Source organism: Macrotis lagotis, chromosome 7 (assembly GCF_037893015.1).
Source record: "Macrotis lagotis isolate mMagLag1 chromosome 7, bilby.v1.9.chrom.fasta, whole genome shotgun sequence".
NCBI classification, from domain to species: Eukaryota; Metazoa; Chordata; class Mammalia; order Peramelemorphia; family Peramelidae; genus Macrotis; species Macrotis lagotis.
Window position 1 is genome coordinate 200,941,098 of NC_133664.1, and position 19,975 is coordinate 200,961,072.

At 40.6% G+C, this 19,975-nt stretch overlaps 2 protein-coding genes, 1 non-coding gene and 1 pseudogene across 7 annotated transcripts in view; 3 read left to right on the plus strand and 1 right to left on the minus strand.

Moving 5' to 3' along the window:
• Nucleotides 1-1,185: 1,185 nt before the first annotated feature.
• Nucleotides 1,186-2,461, minus strand: MRPL51 (mitochondrial ribosomal protein L51). Of its 2 annotated transcripts, none has more exons than XM_074194449.1 (3): nt 2,349-2,461; nt 1,799-1,909; nt 1,186-1,517 (listed from the first exon to the last, which is right to left on the minus strand). In XM_074194449.1, exons 1-3 carry the CDS (start codon nt 2,431-2,433, stop codon nt 1,321-1,323), a joined length of 393 nt encoding a protein of 130 aa, XP_074050550.1. In that variant the 5' UTR covers nt 2,434-2,461; the 3' UTR covers nt 1,186-1,320. The 2 variants fall into 2 exon arrangements, with proteins under 2 accessions (XP_074050550.1, XP_074050551.1); XM_074194450.1 differs by lacking the exon at nt 2,349-2,461 and adding an exon at nt 1,998-2,193.
• NCAPD2 (non-SMC condensin I complex subunit D2) overlaps nt 1,996-19,975 on the plus strand; it is a 43,357-nt gene continuing 25,377 nt past the window's right edge. Inside the window, exons 1-9 of one of the 4 annotated variants that reach the window (XM_074194444.1) lie at nt 1,996-2,686; nt 4,109-4,255; nt 6,561-6,636; nt 7,434-7,492; nt 7,954-8,135; nt 8,476-8,615; nt 9,342-9,469; nt 9,780-9,903; nt 12,076-12,223. In XM_074194444.1, the coding sequence (XP_074050545.1) occupies nt 4,129-4,255; nt 6,561-6,636; nt 7,434-7,492; nt 7,954-8,135; nt 8,476-8,615; nt 9,342-9,469; nt 9,780-9,903; nt 12,076-12,223 (984 nt within the window). In that variant the 5' untranslated portion in view covers nt 1,996-2,686; nt 4,109-4,128. Of the gene's footprint in view, nt 2,687-2,901; nt 3,039-4,108; nt 4,256-6,560; nt 6,637-7,433; nt 7,493-7,953; nt 8,136-8,475; nt 8,616-9,341; nt 9,470-9,779; nt 9,904-11,826; nt 11,911-12,075; nt 12,224-19,975 lie in introns of those variants that run through there. The other 3 variants (XM_074194445.1, XM_074194446.1, XM_074194447.1) reach the window with 3 other exon arrangements.
• Nucleotides 7,560-7,886, plus strand: LOC141494611 (small nucleolar RNA U85). The gene has a single exon (XR_012470507.1). It is a non-coding gene; the product is annotated as a small nucleolar RNA U85 (small nucleolar RNA).
• LOC141493293 (RWD domain-containing protein 1 pseudogene) lies at nt 11,088-11,814 on the plus strand (annotated as a pseudogene).

Genomic DNA, 19,975 nt, shown 5'->3' on the forward strand with positions numbered 1-19,975 from the left:
GACAATGGATTAGAACAAGTATGTCTTCCAGACTGGAGTCTGGCTTTTCATTCTGCAACATGTCTTTCAGTTATGACATGTAACAAAAAATAATGAATTATACAGGTGAAAGAAATTAACAAATTTGCTATTCTTAGTCTCCACTCTTTTGCCCACTTATTTTCCTTCTTTATAATCCTCTCCAGCTCAACTCTTTAAAAACTGGCTTGTATTTTACCTCCATCATAAAAACCTTCCCTTCCTTCTTCCTTTTTCCTGTCTATAATACTTATTTGGTAAATTCTATGCAATGTTCTGTAGTGAAAATTTTTTTCTTGACTGAATAGCAAATCCCCTAAAGTAAGGCATGAAATCATGGTCTTAAACTTCTTTATAGCCCACATAACACCTTACAAAAGTAAAAAATAAATCCCCCCAGTGATAAAGGCATTCTATTCTAAATTGTTATTGGTGATAGAAATGTAGCTCATATTAACTGTAACTTCCTTAATTATAATTTGATATAAAAATAAAGAATGCAGCAAGGACCAATGCCATTCTGTGATGTCAAAATAATATTTTAAATCAGTACAAAACAATATGCTTAAAACATAAGACTACCATGTACTAGCATGTTCCTGTTACCAACTCTTCAGATATACTTTTCTTCTTTCCTTTTTTTCCCCCAAGTTTTTTTTGCAAGGCAATGGGGTTAAGTGGCTTGCCCAAGGCCACACTGCTAGGTAATTATTAAGTATCTGGGGTGGGATTTGAACCCAGGTCCTCCTGACTCCAGGGCCCGTGCTCTATCCACTGTGCCACCTAGCTGCCCCCAGATATACTTTCTAACAATTAAGAATAGTTCAAAAGCAAAAGGGAACTTAACAAAGTAGTGAGTTCCACTGTGGAAAAAATGTATTCAACTCAACATTTACTAAATGGCAACTATGCCACGGGTACAAAAAAACTAAAAAAGTCCCAGAAGTTCACATTTTCCAAAGGTGACTGAGTAAAAGTTGCGCATGGAAGAGATGCTGAAATGGATGTTTCAATGTGATAGAGGATGAGGTAACTAAGTTTCCTTCTAATTTTAAAAATCTGATTTATGTAATCCTTAAGCCAGCAAAGAATAAAATGCTGAGACAAAGACAAAACTTACAAGATGGCAGGTGATACTCAAAGGAAACAGCAAAGAAAAACCAAATGCCTAGTCAACCACTTTTATTATAAACATACCCAAAGCTCTTTCTCCTCACTGAGAAGTTTCCCTACAGGGAAGTGTCCTGCCAAGTGACAGGTGGGGGAATGAGGGCTCCTAGCTGGCATCCCTAGCCTTCTCCTCTAGCGGTGCTTCCCCTTTCTGTTGAATTGTTTGTAGAGGTATCTGATGCGCTTGTTCAGGTTGTGCAAGTCCTGCAGAAACATGCGATCGCCCACCATCTTCTTCTTTCGGATGCATCGCTGCAGTTCATTCCCTTTCCAGCCCCTGAGCCACACGGGCCCTTTAATCAGGTCCTTGGGGTGCCGTTCAAAATTTCCTGGGGGGGGTGAGAACCTTTTATTAGTTCTAGGTAGAAAGACCAAGGCCAAAGTGGAGGCAACTGTTAACAGTACCCTTTGCATTTAAAAAAATAAGACCCCCAACCCTTCATTTTGTCTCAATCCGCCTTCTTCCTTGAGCTTCTGGAGCTTTCCATCCTCCCGCGTCCTAAGGCAGGCTCCTAAACGCACATCTGGCCCTGTGTAAGGCAAGGGCGGGAGCGGGAGGCCTCCATCCCCGGCTCGGCTCGCCCCCCCCCGCGGCGGCCCCGACTCCTACCCAGGATCCCGATGTTGTCATACACCCCGAACAGGCTCCTCTTCTCATTCCACCGATCCACCACTTTAGGGGGCGGGAGGGTGGTCCTCACGGGGGCCGGTTCAGGGGCACCTGCGGAGGGGGAAAGAGCGTTTGATGAGCGGGCGCCCGAGCCAAGGACGGGCTCCTGGCTGCACCTGCCCCTTCCGCGCCCGCTCACCCAGGGAGAAGCTCCTGCCGGCCCGGGCTGCGCATCGCCACAGCGCCGCGCCCGCCCGGCGGCTCAGGGACAGCGCCATCTGCCCAAGCCGGCACCCGGGCACGGCCCAGGAGGACTCTGGGAAAGGGAGGCCCAAGGCCCAGAAGCCTCCGCGAGAGGGCAGCGCCGGCCGCCTCCGCTCCCCCTAGGCCCGGGGAAGGCCGTTTCTGGAGTTCCCAAGCTCCTCCGCGCCCGACCTCGCCCCTCCCTCCGCCCCGCCCCCGGAAGCGGCCGCCTCTGCCTGGACCGAGCCGGCCGCTTTAGCGTTTTTAAGGGCCGGGCTCCGCGCTCCTCCTCGGGAACTGAGCTCGCCTTTCGCAGCTCGGCCTACTCTAGATTTCCCTGGGCCTTTCCTAAGGGCCCGGCGAGGAGGGCAGTCAGCCTGGGGGTGGGGCATCGCTCCGGAGGAGGCTGCCTCTCGGAAGTCGCACCCGCAGCCGGAGCCAAGCGGGAAGTCCCGGTACGGCCCGCTGCCGGCGGCTGGGGCTCGGCGGCAGGAGCATCCCCGGCAGCCGCGGACGAGATCAGAGCCCAGGCTCCGGGCGCCCAGCTTGGAACCAGCGCCCGGCTTCCCGCCGCCGAGGCACTTCTCTCCCATTGGGTCGGGACTCTGCGATCTGCTTGCGTCACAGCCGTTGAGATTTAAAAAGGTTTGTTTTGAGACTTGGCGCCTCTGGGAGTAAAGCGCTGAGTCCCTCCCCCGCCATCCCACAGTGATCGGGGATTGGTTGGCGGCCTAGGAGCGCGGCGCCGATTGGCTGTCTTCCCGAGCAGTCTCTCGGAGCGCGCTTTTTCCTCCCGGCTCTTAATTTGGGCTGGGAGAACGGGTAAATTTAGGGAGGAGGCAAGATGCTTCTGGGGGCTGTAGGGGGGGGGATCCCGCGTGGACCCCGAGGGACTGGAGAGCCAGAGCAGGGTGACCGGAAGCTCAGAGGACTGTTATCCTCCGCACCGCGGGCTGTCATGGCAAACCACCCGCTCCACCTAAGTTCTCTCACGATTGTAAGCCCCAAAGTGCCCTATTACGTGCCCACTAGATACCAGGAACGACACTTAAGGCTCGGGGTACAGGGAAAGGGGGGAGGGGAGGAAATAGCCCCTGGCCTCGAGGAGCACACGGGCTAGTGGGGGGGGGATAACATGCTGGTAACGACAAGGGCAGCCAAACGGTACAGTGCACTGGCCTTGGAGTCAGGAGAATGAGAGTTCAAATCCAGACACTCAGACACTTGGCTGTGTCACCTTGGGCAAGTCACATACTCCTCAAACTCCAGTCGACCTGATTCCTATCTGACCACTGGGCCCAGATGACTGGAGGAGAGAGTGAGGCTGGTGACCTAGCACAGCCCCTCCTCACTCAAATCCAATTCATATGCTTGTCATGGCATCATCTCCCTGAGGTCATGGTCTTCTTTGAGAATGAAGGACAAACAATATCATCTACTATGTGCAAACAGGATAAGCTGGAGATCCTATCAGAGGGAAAGCACTACAGTAAGAGAGGTCTTGCAGAAGATGGGATTTTAGCTGAGTCTTCAAAAAAGGCCAAGAAGCAGTAAAATAATGGATTTATACTAGGTGATGTCTCAAAACCCTAACCATGGCATAGTGGATAAAGCACCAGCCTTGGAGTCAGGAGTACCTGGGTTCAAATCCCATCTCAGACATTTAACAATAACCTAGCTGTGTGGCCTTGGGCAAGTCATTTGCTTTGTAAAAACCTAAAAAAAAAAACCTCTAACCAGATGTAAGGTCCAGAATTATTCTAATGGGAACTAGAAAGAATCTTAATAGTTCACTTAAAATTTGCATATCACTTGTAATAGATTATTTCTCCAATCTTCCCCAAATCTGTGAGGAAAGCAGGGCAAAACATCTTGCATTTGGGCAAAGTAAAGTGACTTGTGCTGCTTGTTCTCACTAGTTCTACTACTACTACTATTACCACCACTACTTCTACTACTGCCAGAATTAAACCCAGGTTTTCAGAATTCGTTTTTCTTTGCACAATAAGTAGCATCTTGGCCCTGGAAATAGGCAGCCCCTAGGAATTACTTCTCTTTGTTTTCTAGTCCTTTGAGCCACTAGGAAAATGCCGCCTCAGTTATGTGAGTTTCATCTCCCACTGTCTCCGGAGGAGCTTCTGAAAAGTGGAGGAGTCAACCAGTATGTGGTACAAGAAGTTCTGTCGGTCAAACAGCTTTCTTCACAGTTTAGGGGTAAGAAGGTGTCAGCTTTATTTTTCACCTCTTCATTCCTCAGCTTTGCTACTCTAAGGGGAACATTACTTAGCCCTTTAGGACTCTGTGATTCAATGATATTGAGAATATCTTTTTAGAGTAGTAGTCCCCTTCCCCTCAAGGTTACTGAGCTGTTATTTCTCTCTAATTATAGATACTTTTAAAGTTTAAAACCACAGGTCTTTAATTCCCTTCTTTTCAGTATGACTGCCACCCCTAGTATGGATTGGACTAGACCTCTGATACCTCTTAGGAATTTTTGTTCAGCTACTCTCTATCCTTTATCTCTATATTTGTATGTAAACCAGTGACTTAAATGTTTGCTGAACTGAATTACATGCCCTAAAGGAACTAACTTTTCACCAAAAAAAAAAAGATGAGCTAGAAAGTGATGGGTTGAAAAGGCAAAATCAAGACAAAGTGCTCTAGAAAAATGTGAAGAGGAAGAAATTTATTTAATATAAAAAGGAATTTTAAGTGAATCTCTGAACCTCTATTATATAGTTTGGGTTATTTGTGCTATGTAAAGCTTGTTCTTTTATTTTAGTTTAAAATTTGACATGGTTTTTCCAACATGGTCCTGCTTTGCTCTGACCCCTTGCAGACTTCCTTCTGCTCATTTCTTTTTTTCCCCTTCTTTTTAATTGAATGTTTGAATCATTTTTAGTACAATGATTTCCACAGGCAGAAATGGGAGAAGATTTCTTTCCAGGCTTGAGGGCTGATCTGGGTAAATGCATGGAGATAGGATTAGATCACATAACAGCTGCTAGTCTAATATGACTTAAATGTAAACAGGATTGAGGAGCAATATTGAACTCTGTCTTCCTCTCCTGTATGGAAGCACCTCAAAGACAGAGGCTGTTGAATTTTTGCATTGTAAGTTGCTAACACTGGGCATGTGACATAGTAGGGACTTAATAAGTGCTGTTGATTATTTGAATTTCTGGTATTAATTATAAATGCAATAGAAGTTCAGCTCAGGCTTCATTCAAATATTTGAATTTGAGCTGAGCCTGGAGAAACTGACTAGCTTTTGCATTGGGAAAAGGTTATTTTAGATTGGGATACAGCAAGGACAATGAAGTTAAAATGAACATGCTTTGGGTAAGAGACTCAGAAAATTGACCTGACTAGAACAGAGAGGGAATGCTAAAGAGGAATGTGGAATAAATTTCTAAAATGAAGCCAGATAGGGCTTTCAAGAACTAGGTAACAAGAGTTGGTGTTTGAAGCCACAAGTTTCTGAGGAGCAAAAATATAAATGCACCACAAAGGCTAATTGTAAAGGGGAAAAAGATTAGAGGTAGGGAGTTCAATTAGGAGATAACTGCATAAATAGAAGCTAAAGTAAAGAGGGCCTGGGCTTGGATGGTATTGGAATTGGAAAGCCAAGTGATGATATTTAGAAGGGAAAAAAACCTATAGTTATAGTAAATATAAAGGAATGAAAAAGAAGTGTGCCTGCCCCAGGGCCTCAAAGCCCATACTTTTTAATTACACTATTTGGTAATATGAATTACATTGTAGTCATAAATATTGAATTTTATATATGACCTTTGACAAATTTTTGTGGGTGATGCAGCCCAGAAATGTTTTAAAAAAATTGGATACCCATGCCTTACAATATGATCCCTAGAATATTAGTAAGCTGGTGATAATAATGACAGAAATGAGGTAATAGAAAAGCTTGCAGTCAGTGAGATAGCAGTGCATAGACTCAGAAGAGGGCTCTGACCTTCCCTATACCTGACCTAGGGCTCATCAAATCAGGGAGAACAATGTGTAGAAGGTACCTACCTATTTCTCTCTCTCTCTCTCTCTCTCTCTCTCTCTCTCTCTCTCTCTCTCCTAAAATATATATATCAGATTTTTGGGGTAGAGGAATAGGAACATAATCCAGAGAATAAATTAAAAACTGTTTGATGATTATCCCTATAGGACACTCTTATTATTTTGAAGGTGTTATTAAAATGTCACTCTCAGGAGGGGAAGTGGGACTTGAAGACATGACCATTCTCCCAATCCCCCAGGTCAATAACTTTGTTATCCTCAGCTTTTGAATAATGAGCTAAGGATGATTTCTCCAGCAATGGATAAAATCTATACTTGTTTTCTTGTACATCTAGAATTTAGCATAGAGGAGCATAGCTTCAAATGTAGTCAAATCTGGCTTACACCAGACAAGCTATAACTCTTATGTATCTACCAAAAAAAACAGGAAAATGACTCTTTGCCCCACCTAATCTCTAGGACATTTGATGGATTTTTGTCTTCTTGGCAGTGTTCCAGGTTGCCTTCCGAACCCAGGGACCTCTAGCAGTATTGGAGCATTTTGACACTCTCTATAGCATATTATAGTAAGTGACTTTGTTAATAATATCTTTCTTTTTTCTTTAGGTTTTTGCGAGGCAAATGGGGTTAAGTGGTTTGCCCAAGGCCACACAGCTAGGTAATTATTAAGTAGCTGAGGCTGGATTTGAACTCAGGTACTCCTGACTCCAGGGCCGGTTCTCTATCCACTGTGCCACCTAGCCACCCCTGTTAATATCTTACATAGAAATGGTGATTCCTGTTTGTTCTCAAAGTATTTCTACCTTACTGCCACATTGTAAGTTAGTCCTGAACTTCCAGATTATAGGTCTACTACTCCACAGTTCTAGGTACTTTACTTGGAGCTCTATTGATAATCATTTATGCTTGCAATGTGCCTTTTCATCTTAGTTCCACTGTGTAGTGTCATTTGTCATTTCAAGCAGGGCAACTAGATGGGACAGTGGATAGAACAATGACCTTGGAATCAGGAGGACAAGAGTTTGAATCCACCCTCGGATACTAGCTGTGTGACTTTGGGCAAGTCACTTAACCCTGTTTGCTTTGCATCCAGGGTCATCTCCAGTCATCCTGATTCATATCTGGCCACTGGATCTTAGATGGCTCTGGAGGAGACAGTGAGGCTGGTGACTTTGCACAGCACCTCCTCATACAAATCCAATTCATGTGATGTCTTCAAGTATGAAGGACAAAAAATAAAAAGATCATTTCAAGTATTGAATCACTCACATTTTAACCAGATCTGTTAATTTGTTGGTTTTTTTATCTCTGTTGGAATGTGCTTTTTAGGTTCCTGTCTTACTCCTTTCTTTTTTTTTCCTAGTCACTTTCAAAGCATAGATGCTGACCTCAAGGAAGATGCCTTGGAATTACTGATGAAAGGTGTTTATGGAGTAGGAGGGTAGGGACTTTGGAAGGTGGGGGCATCACATTTTCCTGTACTATAGCAGCCATATGATGATATCAAGGCTATTGTTACTTGGCTGGTCTGGTTGAGCCCTAGGACCCTGACTTTCCATCCAGGTCTGTAATCTTGGTGGGCAATACAGAGCTGTGTTTGTTTGCTGTAAGGGCAGACCAACAGAAAGTTCCACCTCTTTTCCTCCCATCTGTCCCTAAGGGGAGTGATCCTGGCTACTACTGAAAGATTCTGGTAGCTTGAGTAGGGCAGAGGTGACAGGACAAGTCTACAGTATTAAGGTCAAGGGTCCCAGAAGGCTTAGCTTATGTTATAGCCACCAAGAGATGAGCACAGATCTTTGGTAATCTGATGGCTGAAGGTGTGAGCTTGAGGTGAGTCTATTGTATGGTGAAGTTTAACTCCCAGGTCCTGCCCTTTGCAGTGGTGTCTCGTCACTCCCAGGATCTTCCAGCTATCTTAGATGACACAACTTTGAATGTATCAGATCGAAGTGCTCACCTCAATGCCCTTAAAATGAATTGTTATGCCCTGATCCGCCTCATGGAATCTTTCGAGGCCACAACTAGCAAGACAAGCTTAATGGGTCAGGATCATGGAGGAAAGGTAATTTGGAGTTCCTGACCCTTTTGTTTGGGGAGGATGGGTTGCAGGTGAGGGGGGCAATCAGGAAGGAAGGAAGATGGTAGAAGAAGAGAAAAACTTCCAATTCAGAGCTTTCTTTCTTTACTTCATTTCTGTTAGGGGTTATTGGGAGGTGCCCAAATGCATCCTAGTACAGATTTCTTTGACTAAAATAGCAACTGTTCTTTATATTGGAATTTTTTATATTTCTTTTAGTATGACTTCCAATTATAGTTTTCTTGGTGGCCCTTAGGTTGGATACTTAAGCTGGCAAAGAACACTTCAGTATGCTTTGATCTAAGTTATTCATTGTTCTATTCAGGGCAAGAAGAGTCGGACCAAGGCTCAAGGCTTTGATTGGGAAGAAGCAAGGCATCCAATTCTCCAAATGCTAACACAGCTTCTGCAGCTGGACATTTACCGCTTGTGGAATCACTCAGTAGTTGAAGAAGAATTTATCAGGTGAGTGATTAGAATGGAGGATAGGAACTAATGGAACAGGTAAGATTTTAAATCTCTTATGAAAAAGGTGCTACCAAGTATGGCAACTCTGGAACATTAGAGATTCTGTTTCTGGCTTTCTTGTTACTCTGAATTAGTTTTCCCCATCAAAAAAAAGTTTAAGGGGAAGCTAGGTGGCGTAGTGGATAAAGCACCGGCCCTGGAGTCAGGACTACCTGGGTTCAAATCTGGTCTCAGACACTTAATAATTACCTAGCTGTGTGGCCTCAGGCAAGCCACTTAACCCCATTGCCTTGCAAAAAAAAAAAAGTTTAAAAAATAAAAATTGTTTTAAAAAGAAAGGAAAATAAGAATGCTTAATAGTTATCATATTCAGTTGTTAGAGAAAAGATTAGATAACATTTCAAACATTTCTCACAGGTTAAGTTAAAAGACTTTATTAACCAGAACTATCATAAGCACTACATAACAAGGTAACACTGTTCATTGAAAGAGGCTATTCTCATTATAAAGCAACTGCTAATTTTAACAGCCCATAAGAGAAGCAAAATACAGAGGGTGGAAAGTTGGAGAGAAAGCTGCAAAAGGGGGGAGGCCAGGCTACTGCTTTTAGAGGAGATAGTGGAGTGAATGAGGCAAGGTCTGAGCATTGTGCTGACAAGGAACTATTATTTCCTCCTATTTCACTGCGCTATCTCTCTGAAGTTGTACCTTCCATTCTCTTAGTCTGTTAACAGGCTGCTGCTACCGACTTCTGGAGAACCCCAGCATTAGCCACCAGAAGAACCGTCCAACTAGGGAAGCCATCGCCCACCTCCTTGGGGTAGCTTTGACACGCTACAACCACATGCTCAGTGAGTAATCCCTTTTTCTCCTTCTAACTGCTTCAATTGTTAGCCAACTAGGGAACTTGGTGAGCTTCAAGTGAGGAAAACCAAATTCAGATCTGGCCTTGAACAAGTGTGACCTCGAGCAAGCCATTTGACTTCAGCCTGCTTCAGTTTCCTCATCTGCAATATGAGGAAACTGAACAGTTGTCCCCCTCAGGGTTGTTGTGAGGAGAAAATGAGATATTTGTAAAGTTCTTTGCAAACCATAAAGCACTATCTGCATGTTATTATTAGCTATCCTCTCCTTAATTTCTGACCTCAAGTATTTTGACAGGTGCTACCTTGAAAATCATCCAGATGTTGCAGCACTTTGAACATCTTGTATCTGTGTTGGTGGCAGCTGTGCGTCTTTGGTCAACTGAATATGGAATGAAAAGCATAGTGGGAGAAATTGTCAGGTGAGACCTTTTACTATTGTGATCCTTAATTCTCATAGCCTTACAAGAGAGATATTTGAAGCAGGAATAGAGAAATTTGTAGTCTGAATTTCCTTTAGATATCAAATTTCTCAGACCTTTTTCCAGTAGCTAGGTTTTGTCTTAATAAAAGTCCAACTACTATACCTATTGGATTCAATAATAGAAGAGAAAGAGAAGGTGACAAATATTGGAGGGGATAAGGAAAAATGAGACAGTAATGTACTTTTGGAGGAATTAATTCTGTAAAGCAATTTGGAACTGTGCCCCAAGGCACATAAAACCATGCTACCCCCTTGTCCTGACAGTGTCTAGGTCTAGATTCTAGAAGAGGTGAAAATCTGGAAGGAAAAGGACCTATATGTATAAGGATATTACAGCAGCTCTTTTCTGGTGGAAAGGAATTAGAGATAATTCATCTATTGGGGAATGATTGAATAGATTGGGCTATGTGATTATAACAGGATGCTCTCAGTAAAAAACTTACATAAGCAGACACAATGGGAAGTGTGCAAAGTAACAGCAATATTGAAGGATGATCAGCTTTGAAAAAATTTACCTATTCTCAGCAATGCTGTGAGCCAAGACAGCTCTGAAGGATTTATAGTAATGAATGCTATCCATCCCAAAAACAGAGATGGTGTCTGAATGCAGATGGATACATACTTTTTTTTTTATACTGTATTTTTCTTGAGATTTCTCTTTTCTTGGGGGGGTTATGTTTACTCTAACATCATAACTGTTGTGATAGTGTTTTTATGACTACACATTTCTAAGCTATATCAAATAACTTACATTTTCAATGAGGGGGTTTGAAGTGGGAGGAAGGGAGAGAATTTGAAATTTAAGGGTATTAAAAGTAGATATTGATTATTGAAGCTTGTTTTTGCTTATAACTAGGGAAAATTAAATTTTTAAAAATTTTTTTAAAAAAAGTAAAAGCTAGCCAATCCTAGAGTCAGGAGGAAGTGAGGGGGTGGGGATCCCCTCTCTCCTCCCCCCTCGCTCAGCCCCTTCCCCCCCTCCCTTCAGGCCCCCTCGAGACCCAAGCCGCGGTGTTCTGTGCCTGCGCCCACGCCCGCCACACCAGCGGGCCCTGGTTTTCCAGGTTGGAGCTTCCAGCTCTCCATGTCTGAGTGTTCCATGGGCCAGCGGCCTGGGCCACGATGACAGACTACAGCGAGGAGCAGCACAACAAGCTGGAGGCGCTGGAGTCCATCTACCTGGACTCCTTCACAGTGTTATCAGAAAATCCAACCAGTTTCACGATGACAGTGACATCTGAAGCAGGAGAAAATGATGAAACTGTCCAAACAACCCTTAAATTTACTTATGGAGAAAAGTATCCAGATGAAATGCCTCGTTATGAAATATTCTTCCAGGAAAATCTAGAAGATAATGATGTCTCAGATATATTAAAATTATTAGAATTACAAGCAGAAGAAAACCTTGGCATGGTAATGATCTTCACTCTAGTATTGGCTGTTTAAGAAAAACTAAATGAAATTGTAGATCAAATCAAAACTAGAAGAGAAGAAGAAAAGAAACAGAAAGAAAAAGAAAAAGAAGCAGAAGAAGCAGAAAGGCAGTTTTCATGGCACTCCTGTAACAATTGAGAATTTTTTAAGCTGGAAGGCCAAGTTTGATGCCGAGCTCTTAGAAATTAAAAGAAAAAGAATGAAGGAAGAAGAACAAGCGGGAAAAAATAAATTAAGTGGAAAACAGCTATTTGAAACAGATCACAAGCTTGACACATCTGATATACAGTTCCTGGAAGAAGCTGGTAACAGTGTGGAAGTAGATGAATCTTTGTTCCAAGAAATGGATGATTTGGAGCTGGACGATGAAGAGGATGATCCTGATTTTAATCCAGTTGATTTAGAGAGTGACTAGACTGACCAATGAACTGGTGGTGTCAATGCAAGTCTCTGTCTTTTTATCTCCATTTGCAGAAAAGCTGGAATGCCACAGCATCTGTGGCTTTACTGAGTGTGTTGGTTTCCTTTTCTTTTTTCCTAAGAAAAAAATAATTTTAATTTTCAGGAGAATATTCTTCTGATAACTTTCATCATTGTGCTTAATAAATTGACTTGAAAATTAAAAAAATAAAAATAAAAAATAAAAAAGTAAAAGCCTGTTTTCTTTCTCATATAGAGAAATTGGACAAAAGTGCCCTCAGGAATTAAGTCGTGACACTTCAGGAGCTAAGGGCTATGCAAGTTTCCTGACAGAATTGGCAGAACAAGTCCCAACTATTATGATGTCCAGTATGAGTGTCTTATTGGATCACTTGGATGGAGAGGTAGGTCAGCCTTTGAGGATCTCCAATGCTTTTTGGGGAAGATATTTAACCACTGTGGAAAGAGTGCTTTGTTTCATTTGAGATGCTTTCATTTGCAAGAAGTGAGATTGTTTGGTTTGTGGTAAAGGAGAGACAGGTCCTCTGAATTTCCTTATTTAGAGAAGCAGCAAATTAACTAGTTAAAGAACACTAGATCAGACTCACTACTTTTCCCATTGCTACATTAGGTGTCCAGGTCTGGTAGGGGGAGATAATAGTTCTTGTCCAGCAAGAATGACTCAGCTTTGGCTCTGGATCCCATCCCTTCCTTAGGCTGAGGGTTTTTGCTGCCATCTGGACTGCCTAGTTTCCGCCAAACAATGAGCTTTTTCAGATTCCTCCACCCCCCCAGTCATTTCTCCCATTCTGGCTTGAGGCAGGATTTCTCTCCCAGGCTAATTCTGTGAATTTTCAGGAGAACTGACAAAGTCAATCTGTATTCATCCATTTAATTCACCTTTATACCATGTTCAAGGTCTTTTCCTTTTTAATTAAGTTTTATTATTTATTTTCAGTTCCAGATTCTCTTCCTCCTCCTAGACTTTCTCACTGAGAAGACAAAAAATGCAAAACCCATTACAAATATGAAGTCATACAAATTTTCATTCTATGGCTTTCAGGGCTATAAGCCCTAAACCAAAGGTATTTTCTATGGACCTCTTTTCGGAATTGTTTTGAAATACATAAAATAAATAAGATTACAAAGAAAACCAGTTATGTCAAAATACAGTTATGATTCTTTTTAGAAGTTCACAGACCTTAGGTCAAAAACCACTGCCCTAAAATCAAATCTTGCTTACCACCAAATACTTATCTCAAATTTTCTTCACCAGCTAAAGGCAAATTGTACCTTTCTCTGTTTCCTTAAAAGTAAAATAGGAGTAATTACTTGTTATCTGAAGAATTTTGGATCTCTCATGAGGTAGGCTGAATAATAACTACTACTACTGGTTTCATTCTTATTGGTAATTTGTAACTGTGCCTTTTCAGATGTATGTTCATTTTAACAAATATTTATTAAGTCCTGCTTTGAGCAAGCCTCAGGTATGAAAACCAAAATAGTCTCTGTCCTCCAGGAACTTACATTCTACTGGGAAGTCCACAACATACATAACAGGGTAGTCCCAAGTTTATTGAGGCAAGAGCAATCTATACTAGGTGATGGGGCCAGGACAAATACTGTGTGTGGTAGCCTTTATGAGGTGCTTTCCAGGCATGGAGATGGTTTAATACAAATATATAAAGACTAGAGGTGGGGTGTCTGAATTGGACTTTGTGGGACCTGTTGGGCTTTATCCCTTAGTCACAAAAGCTCTCTTTCATGGGAAGTTAGTGATCTCACAAACACTAAAAGACAACCCTTATTCAGCATGTACATATATGAAACCGAATTTTTTGGGTTTTTTGGCACGATGAGGAGCATAACTGCTTATTAGGGCCCACTCACTCCTCAGTCTGTTCCTTGAGGCCTCGGTGTCTGACTCTGCCTGCGCTGGATGCTGATATCTATTATTGTTCCCTACCAACAACCAGAATATATAATTATAAAAAACAAACAGTAATTTGGAGGAAACTTCGGTCTTTATATACAGAAAGGAATCTTACTCTCTAAGTAGTCTATGCCATTCTGATCAGAACTGCTGTCTCCATATTACACACATCCACTTCAGAGATGTATATACATATATTCACCTTAGAATCAGAAGCCAAACTTAAAATTTAACTTGATAATGAACCTGGGGCCAGATCTTTGAAGAGGTATTCTTAATTGCCCAGGATGGGAAGAGAGAATTTTCAATGTTTAATTTATAAGTAACTATAGTTGTTTTTTTTTTTTTTTTTACCAACAAGAGGGACAGGAGGGACCTTAAGAATTCACAGTCAGTGAAAAACACGAAACAACTGGAACATTTTTTTAAAAAGTAAAAAACACAAATTGTGTATATGTGTTCCTATTTAAATTCAACTGAGTTTCTGAATAAAATCATGCATGTAATAAAGCATATATACTTAGAAGAATATATGAGAAATTATCAAGATTATTCATCTGGCATTATAAGGTACTCCAAAGGTCATAGTACAATCTCCTCATTGTATACAAATGTGGAACTGAGGTTAAGTGACTTGACCATAGTCACCGAGGTAAACATTGGAGTTGAGATTTGGACATAGGGCCATTAACACTGGAGCCAGTATTCTTTCCACTGTACTGTACTGTATTTCCTCTCTGTTGATATGATAATACTTATTGATTAAGGGCTTGTTTTACTAACAGTTTTGCTTTTCTCTCACTTTGGAATAGGCTAATATAGCTGAGGAACGATGATCTCTAACATAAACAATCAGATCCAGGGATTTTGAGGTTCTTTCTGGGGTATAGAGTGGAATGGTTTATTCTGGATCTTTCATCTTAACCAAAATTATACACAATGACCTAAACAGAAGGAGCATATAAGTACTAAAGAAAATGGTCATTAATACAGTGTATTTAGGTTAGAAATATGTTTCCATGAGCACACGAAGAGATTGAGAACAAATTATTGATAATTCAGTCAGGGTTCTTGAGGTCCTAGTGGAAAGGTAAGATTTAGGAAGGAAAGGAAATAAGAGTTGATAAAAATTGAGTTGGATAAAGATAGGAGCATGGGGATCATTAGCAAGAGAAAGGAAGCTGAATCATTCAGATGAAGAAAATAGGAGGTTTGTCATTCACAAGAAGGAAAAAGAAGCAGTGGTTTGGGGCCCTACCCTATGGCATCCTATGATTTAATGACCTTTTTAATTAACATACGATGTATGTTTTGAATGTTTGTACAATTGAATGTATGTTCTTGATAAAAAATGATTGTTGATTGTTGCACTGTCAGTTCAATTTTTCCCCATATCCTTTCTGAAAGGATAGTGCCACTCTAAGATTCTGTTTTGTTTCATGATCAGTTAGGAAGGGTGAGCATTGCATTATTATGTGAAGTCAAGACTAAGCTGATTGAAAACATTACTTTGACATAGCACTTATCCCACTATCATACACAGGTATTAATATTGTTTTTAATGTATTCAGTGTCTATTCTTGACATCCAGATATCTGTAAGTTTTGCCTTGTGATGAAAATAGGAAAGCAAAACCAACCAGTGAATTCTGATGACATAGTGATGACTGTTTGCCCTTATAGTCCTCCATCTTTACCTAAAGGCAGAAAATGTATTCCATAATTTGATCTCAGAGCTCAAAGTTAGTCATTACAACTGGAGTTTAGCTGGCTTTTCAGTGTTGTTGTTTTCATTTATGTTATTACAGTCACCATATATATTGGTTTCACTTAAAACTGCATCAATATATTCAAGTTTCTGAATTTTTCTCTGAATTCCTCCTATTTGTCATTTCTTAGCTGTAATATTCCAGCATTCAATAGCTTCCTCATTCTAGTTTGGTCTTTTTATTTTTATTTTTTGGGGTTTTTTGTTTTTTAGTTTTTTTTGCAAGGCAAATGGGGTTAAGTGGTTTGCCCAAGGCCACACAGCTAGGTAATTATTAAGTATCTGAGGTCAGATTTGAACTCAGGTACTCCTGACTCCAGGGCCAGTTCTCTATCCATTGCGCCACCTAGTTGCCCCTATCAATAGCTTCCTATATTCCTTACAGTCTTTACAGAAATTCCTTACAAAATGGGGTAACAACAAATATTTGCTCACAAGTATTTTCCACTTGCTCTTAATTATGCTCACATCTAAGTCTACCTTTCCCTAAGGTAGTGTGGATCAGAATTATGCAGTCAAATGTTTATATAGGACCCAGGACCTGTAGCATCTCTGGCTAGTTATATATGTTAGGATCATTTGCCTCTTCCTTGCCCTATAACTAATCCCACATACCCAATACCACTAACCCAGGTAATGCACATATAAGTACCTTTTCCCTTTATTCATTGTTAGAATTCTACCCAGTATCCACTAACCAGATCTAGACCCTCCCTATTTTTTCTTCCTGTACTCCTTTCTACTTTAATTTTTTCAGGAATTGCTCCATACTACATCATAACATTCCCAACTTCCATAAATCAGTGGTATCAAGGACCCATTTTTCTGAACCTAGGCAGGGGTAGGACAGTATTTACTTATAAAAGAAGTTTGGTAGAGTTCCCCCCCTCAATTTTTAAGATTAATTTGTGTTATATGTAGATATTATTCACTTGTAAATACTTCTGATTCAGGAGTTTTTCCTTTTGGTAGTTCTTTTGTAATTACTTCTTTTGTTTCTTTACCTTAGTGCATTTTTAAAATTTTAATATTTAATTTTTCCCAATCACATGTAAAAATTTTCAGTCTTTATTTTTTTATAGTTTTGACTTCAAAATACTCTTCTGCCGTCCCCAACCTCTACCAAGTAAATCTCTAAGCCAGGGAAAGATAAAACAAAGAAATAATTATAAACTAATATCACTAATTCTGTTTCAAAACTTTTAAGGAGCTGATGCCATGATAAACCACCTGATTTTGTATTTGAGTTAGGAGGGCTGTGCTAAGTCACCAGACTCACTTTCTCCTCCAGAACCATTTGGGTCTAGATATGAATCAGGACAACTGGAGATGGCCCTAGATGCGAGGCAATCAGGATGAAGTGACTTGTCCTAGGTCACACAGCTAGTAAGTCTGTAAGGTGGATTCAAACTCCCCTCCTGACTCCAAGGCCAGAGCTCCATCCACTGTGCCACCTAGCTGCCCATTTAAAATCTTGGTAAAAGGAATGAAAATGATGAAGAGCACTGACTTCCTGTCTGTTAAGGTTGTAATTACTGGAAGACATAGCATTTCTCTCTTCCCCTTCTTAGCCTCTATCCATCCCAATCCCCCCTACCCAGGTTTTGAAAAGACAGGCACCTGATACCAGTGATTCCTTAGAAGGCAAGTGGTTTAGCAATTTGATAAAAGTTATATTTGTACAAGACATATAAAACATTTCCATATTAGTCATGTTATTAAAAAAAGACAAAACCAAAAAAATAAAAAAGTTAAATAACAGTATGCTTCATTCTATATGTAGATTCCATCAGTTCTTTCTCTGGAAATATGCATCATTGTACAATATTACTGTAACCGTTGTTAACATGTACAATGGTCTCCTGGTTCTTCACACTTCACTTTGCATCAATCCATATAAGTCTTTCCAGGTTTTACTGAAATCTACCTGCTCATCATTTTTTATAGCACATTAATATGCTATTACTATCATATACTGCATCTTGTTTGGCCATTTCCCAGTTGGTGAACATTCCTTTAATTTCCAATTCTTTATAGCTTTCCAATGAACTAGAACTCAGTTTGGTGAGGATATCAGAAAATCACTTTCAAAGCTGCCCCAGGTCTTCAGGCTTCCAAAGTTAGCCAGACACAACCCCCAAAGAAAGCCCATTGGGGATGTGGCTGATGCCCAAGAGCTCTGTGTTCATGGAAGCAGAACAGAGCAGCCCAGGCCAAGGGGAGTACTAGAATTTTGAGCCACAGACACCTTGGGATTGCCACACCAAGACCATCGATTCAGTCTCACACAAAGTAGAAGGCTCCAAAAGAGAAGATCAGGGTGGAGGGGATGCAAGGTGGAGGAACTCTTCTCTTAAAAGGAGCCATGTCCTCAAGTCCAGAAGACCAACAAAGTTTCCAATGAGCAGGACCCACAGAATCCCACATACCAGGGAACTGGGACCATTATCAGACTTGTCCCCTCCAGAAGCTTTCCCAATCTTTTCCCAAAGCTGAGCATTCAGGGGAAATTTCTGGAGTGCCAAGGATGAAAAAGACTGAGAGGGATGACTATGAAGGCAGCCAAAGAAAGTTGAAGGACTCATTTTCTTCAACAAGGGGACCCTAAACTCTTTCAATCCAGAGGTCCTAAAAATCCCATCACAGTGACCCAAAGAGCAGCAACTGTGCAGGTCTCCAACAGAATAATTTATTCTTCCAGAGTAAACCCCCTTCAGAAAACAGCTTTAGGGAAAGGATAAAATACTTCCTTCACTGGCTCAGCCTCCAGAAAAAAACAAAATAGGCAGAACTCATCTCATACTTTCTCTTGGGCTGGAGTGACACCAAACAAGATGATCCTGTCCTTTAGCTAAAGGCTCCACAAACAAGAAACACAGAAAGTCAAGAAAACATGGAATTCAAGGAGCACTACTAACCCCCTTCACAAAAAAGAATCTTCTGGCCAGCACTGAGAGCCCTCCAAAGTGTCAGGTTCACCATCCTGATTGCCACAAGGACAATCAACACTTAGAAGTTGGAATTGTGCCAGTGTTCCAGTAGCTATTTAGATATATCCATTCTGCAGGAAAATGACCCTGGTTCCCTCTTGCCTTCTGAGGAAAACTTTTACTTTCTCAGAAAAAAAGTCCAATTCCAGAAGAGAAAGCAAGTTCATTCTCATAAATGCATATCCTCTGATAAGGAAAATATTCATTTCCATTAAAGAGGTACCACCTTCCTTCCCAAATGCATTCTATTCCTTTAAAAAAAATCTCCAATACTTTGCTACCATAAAAAGAACTACTATATATATTTAAGTACATGGGTCCTTTTCCTTTTTCTTTGATCTCTTTTAAGATACAGACCTAGTAATGGTATTGTTGAGTCAAAGAGGATGCACAGTTTATAGTCCAGGGGCATAGTTTTAAATTGCTCTTTAGAATAGTCGAATCATTTCACACCACCACCAATAGTATGTTAAGTGCCCCGATTTTCCCACATCCCCTCTTTTGTCATTTCTCTTTTCTCTCAAATTATAGGTGTGGGGTGGTACCTCAGAGTTGCTTTAATTTGTGTTTCTCTAATCAGTAATGATTTAGAGCATTCTTTTCATATGACTATAGGTAGCTTTGATTTCTTTATCTGGAAACTGCCTGTTCATATTCTTTTGCCATTTATCAGTTGGGGAACTCATAAATTATAAATTTGGCTTGTTTACTATATATTTCAGAGATGAGGACTTTATCAGAGTCTTGTTCTCTATATATTTCAGAGATGAGGTCTTTATCAGAGATATTGTAAAAGTTTTTCCCAGTATTCTGCTTTTCTTCTAACCTTGGCTCATTGGTTTTGTTTGTGCAACAAGTTTTTAATTTAATATAACAAAAATTATCTATTTTACATCTATCTTTTGTTTAATAATAAAAGTTTTCCCTTCTCCAGAAATCTGACAGGCAAACTATTCCAGTCTCTGCTAATTTGCTTATATATCTAAATCATGTACATATTTTGACTTTATCTTGATAGATGGTGTGAAGTGTTGATCAAAATCTAATTTCTACATACTGCTTTCCAATTTTCTCAGCAATTTTTGTCAAAAAGTGGCTTCTTGTCCCAAAAGTCTGGATCTTTGTATTTATCAAACTCGTGTATGTAATTTATTCTATTGATCCACTACTCTTATATCTTAGCCAGTACCAGATTGTTTTGATGATTATCACTTTGTAATACAATTTCAGATCTAGTGTAGTTTCCCAACCTCCTTCACATTTTTTTCATTAATTCTCTTGATATTCTTGACCTTTTTTCTTTCCAAATGGATTTTATTATTTTTCCTGCTCCATTAAAATAATTTTTTTTGGTATGACTCTGAATAAGCAAATTAATTTAGGTAGAATTGTCATTTTTATTACACTGGTTTGATCTACCCATGAGCACTTAATATTTTAATAGTTTTGATCTGACTTTATGTGTG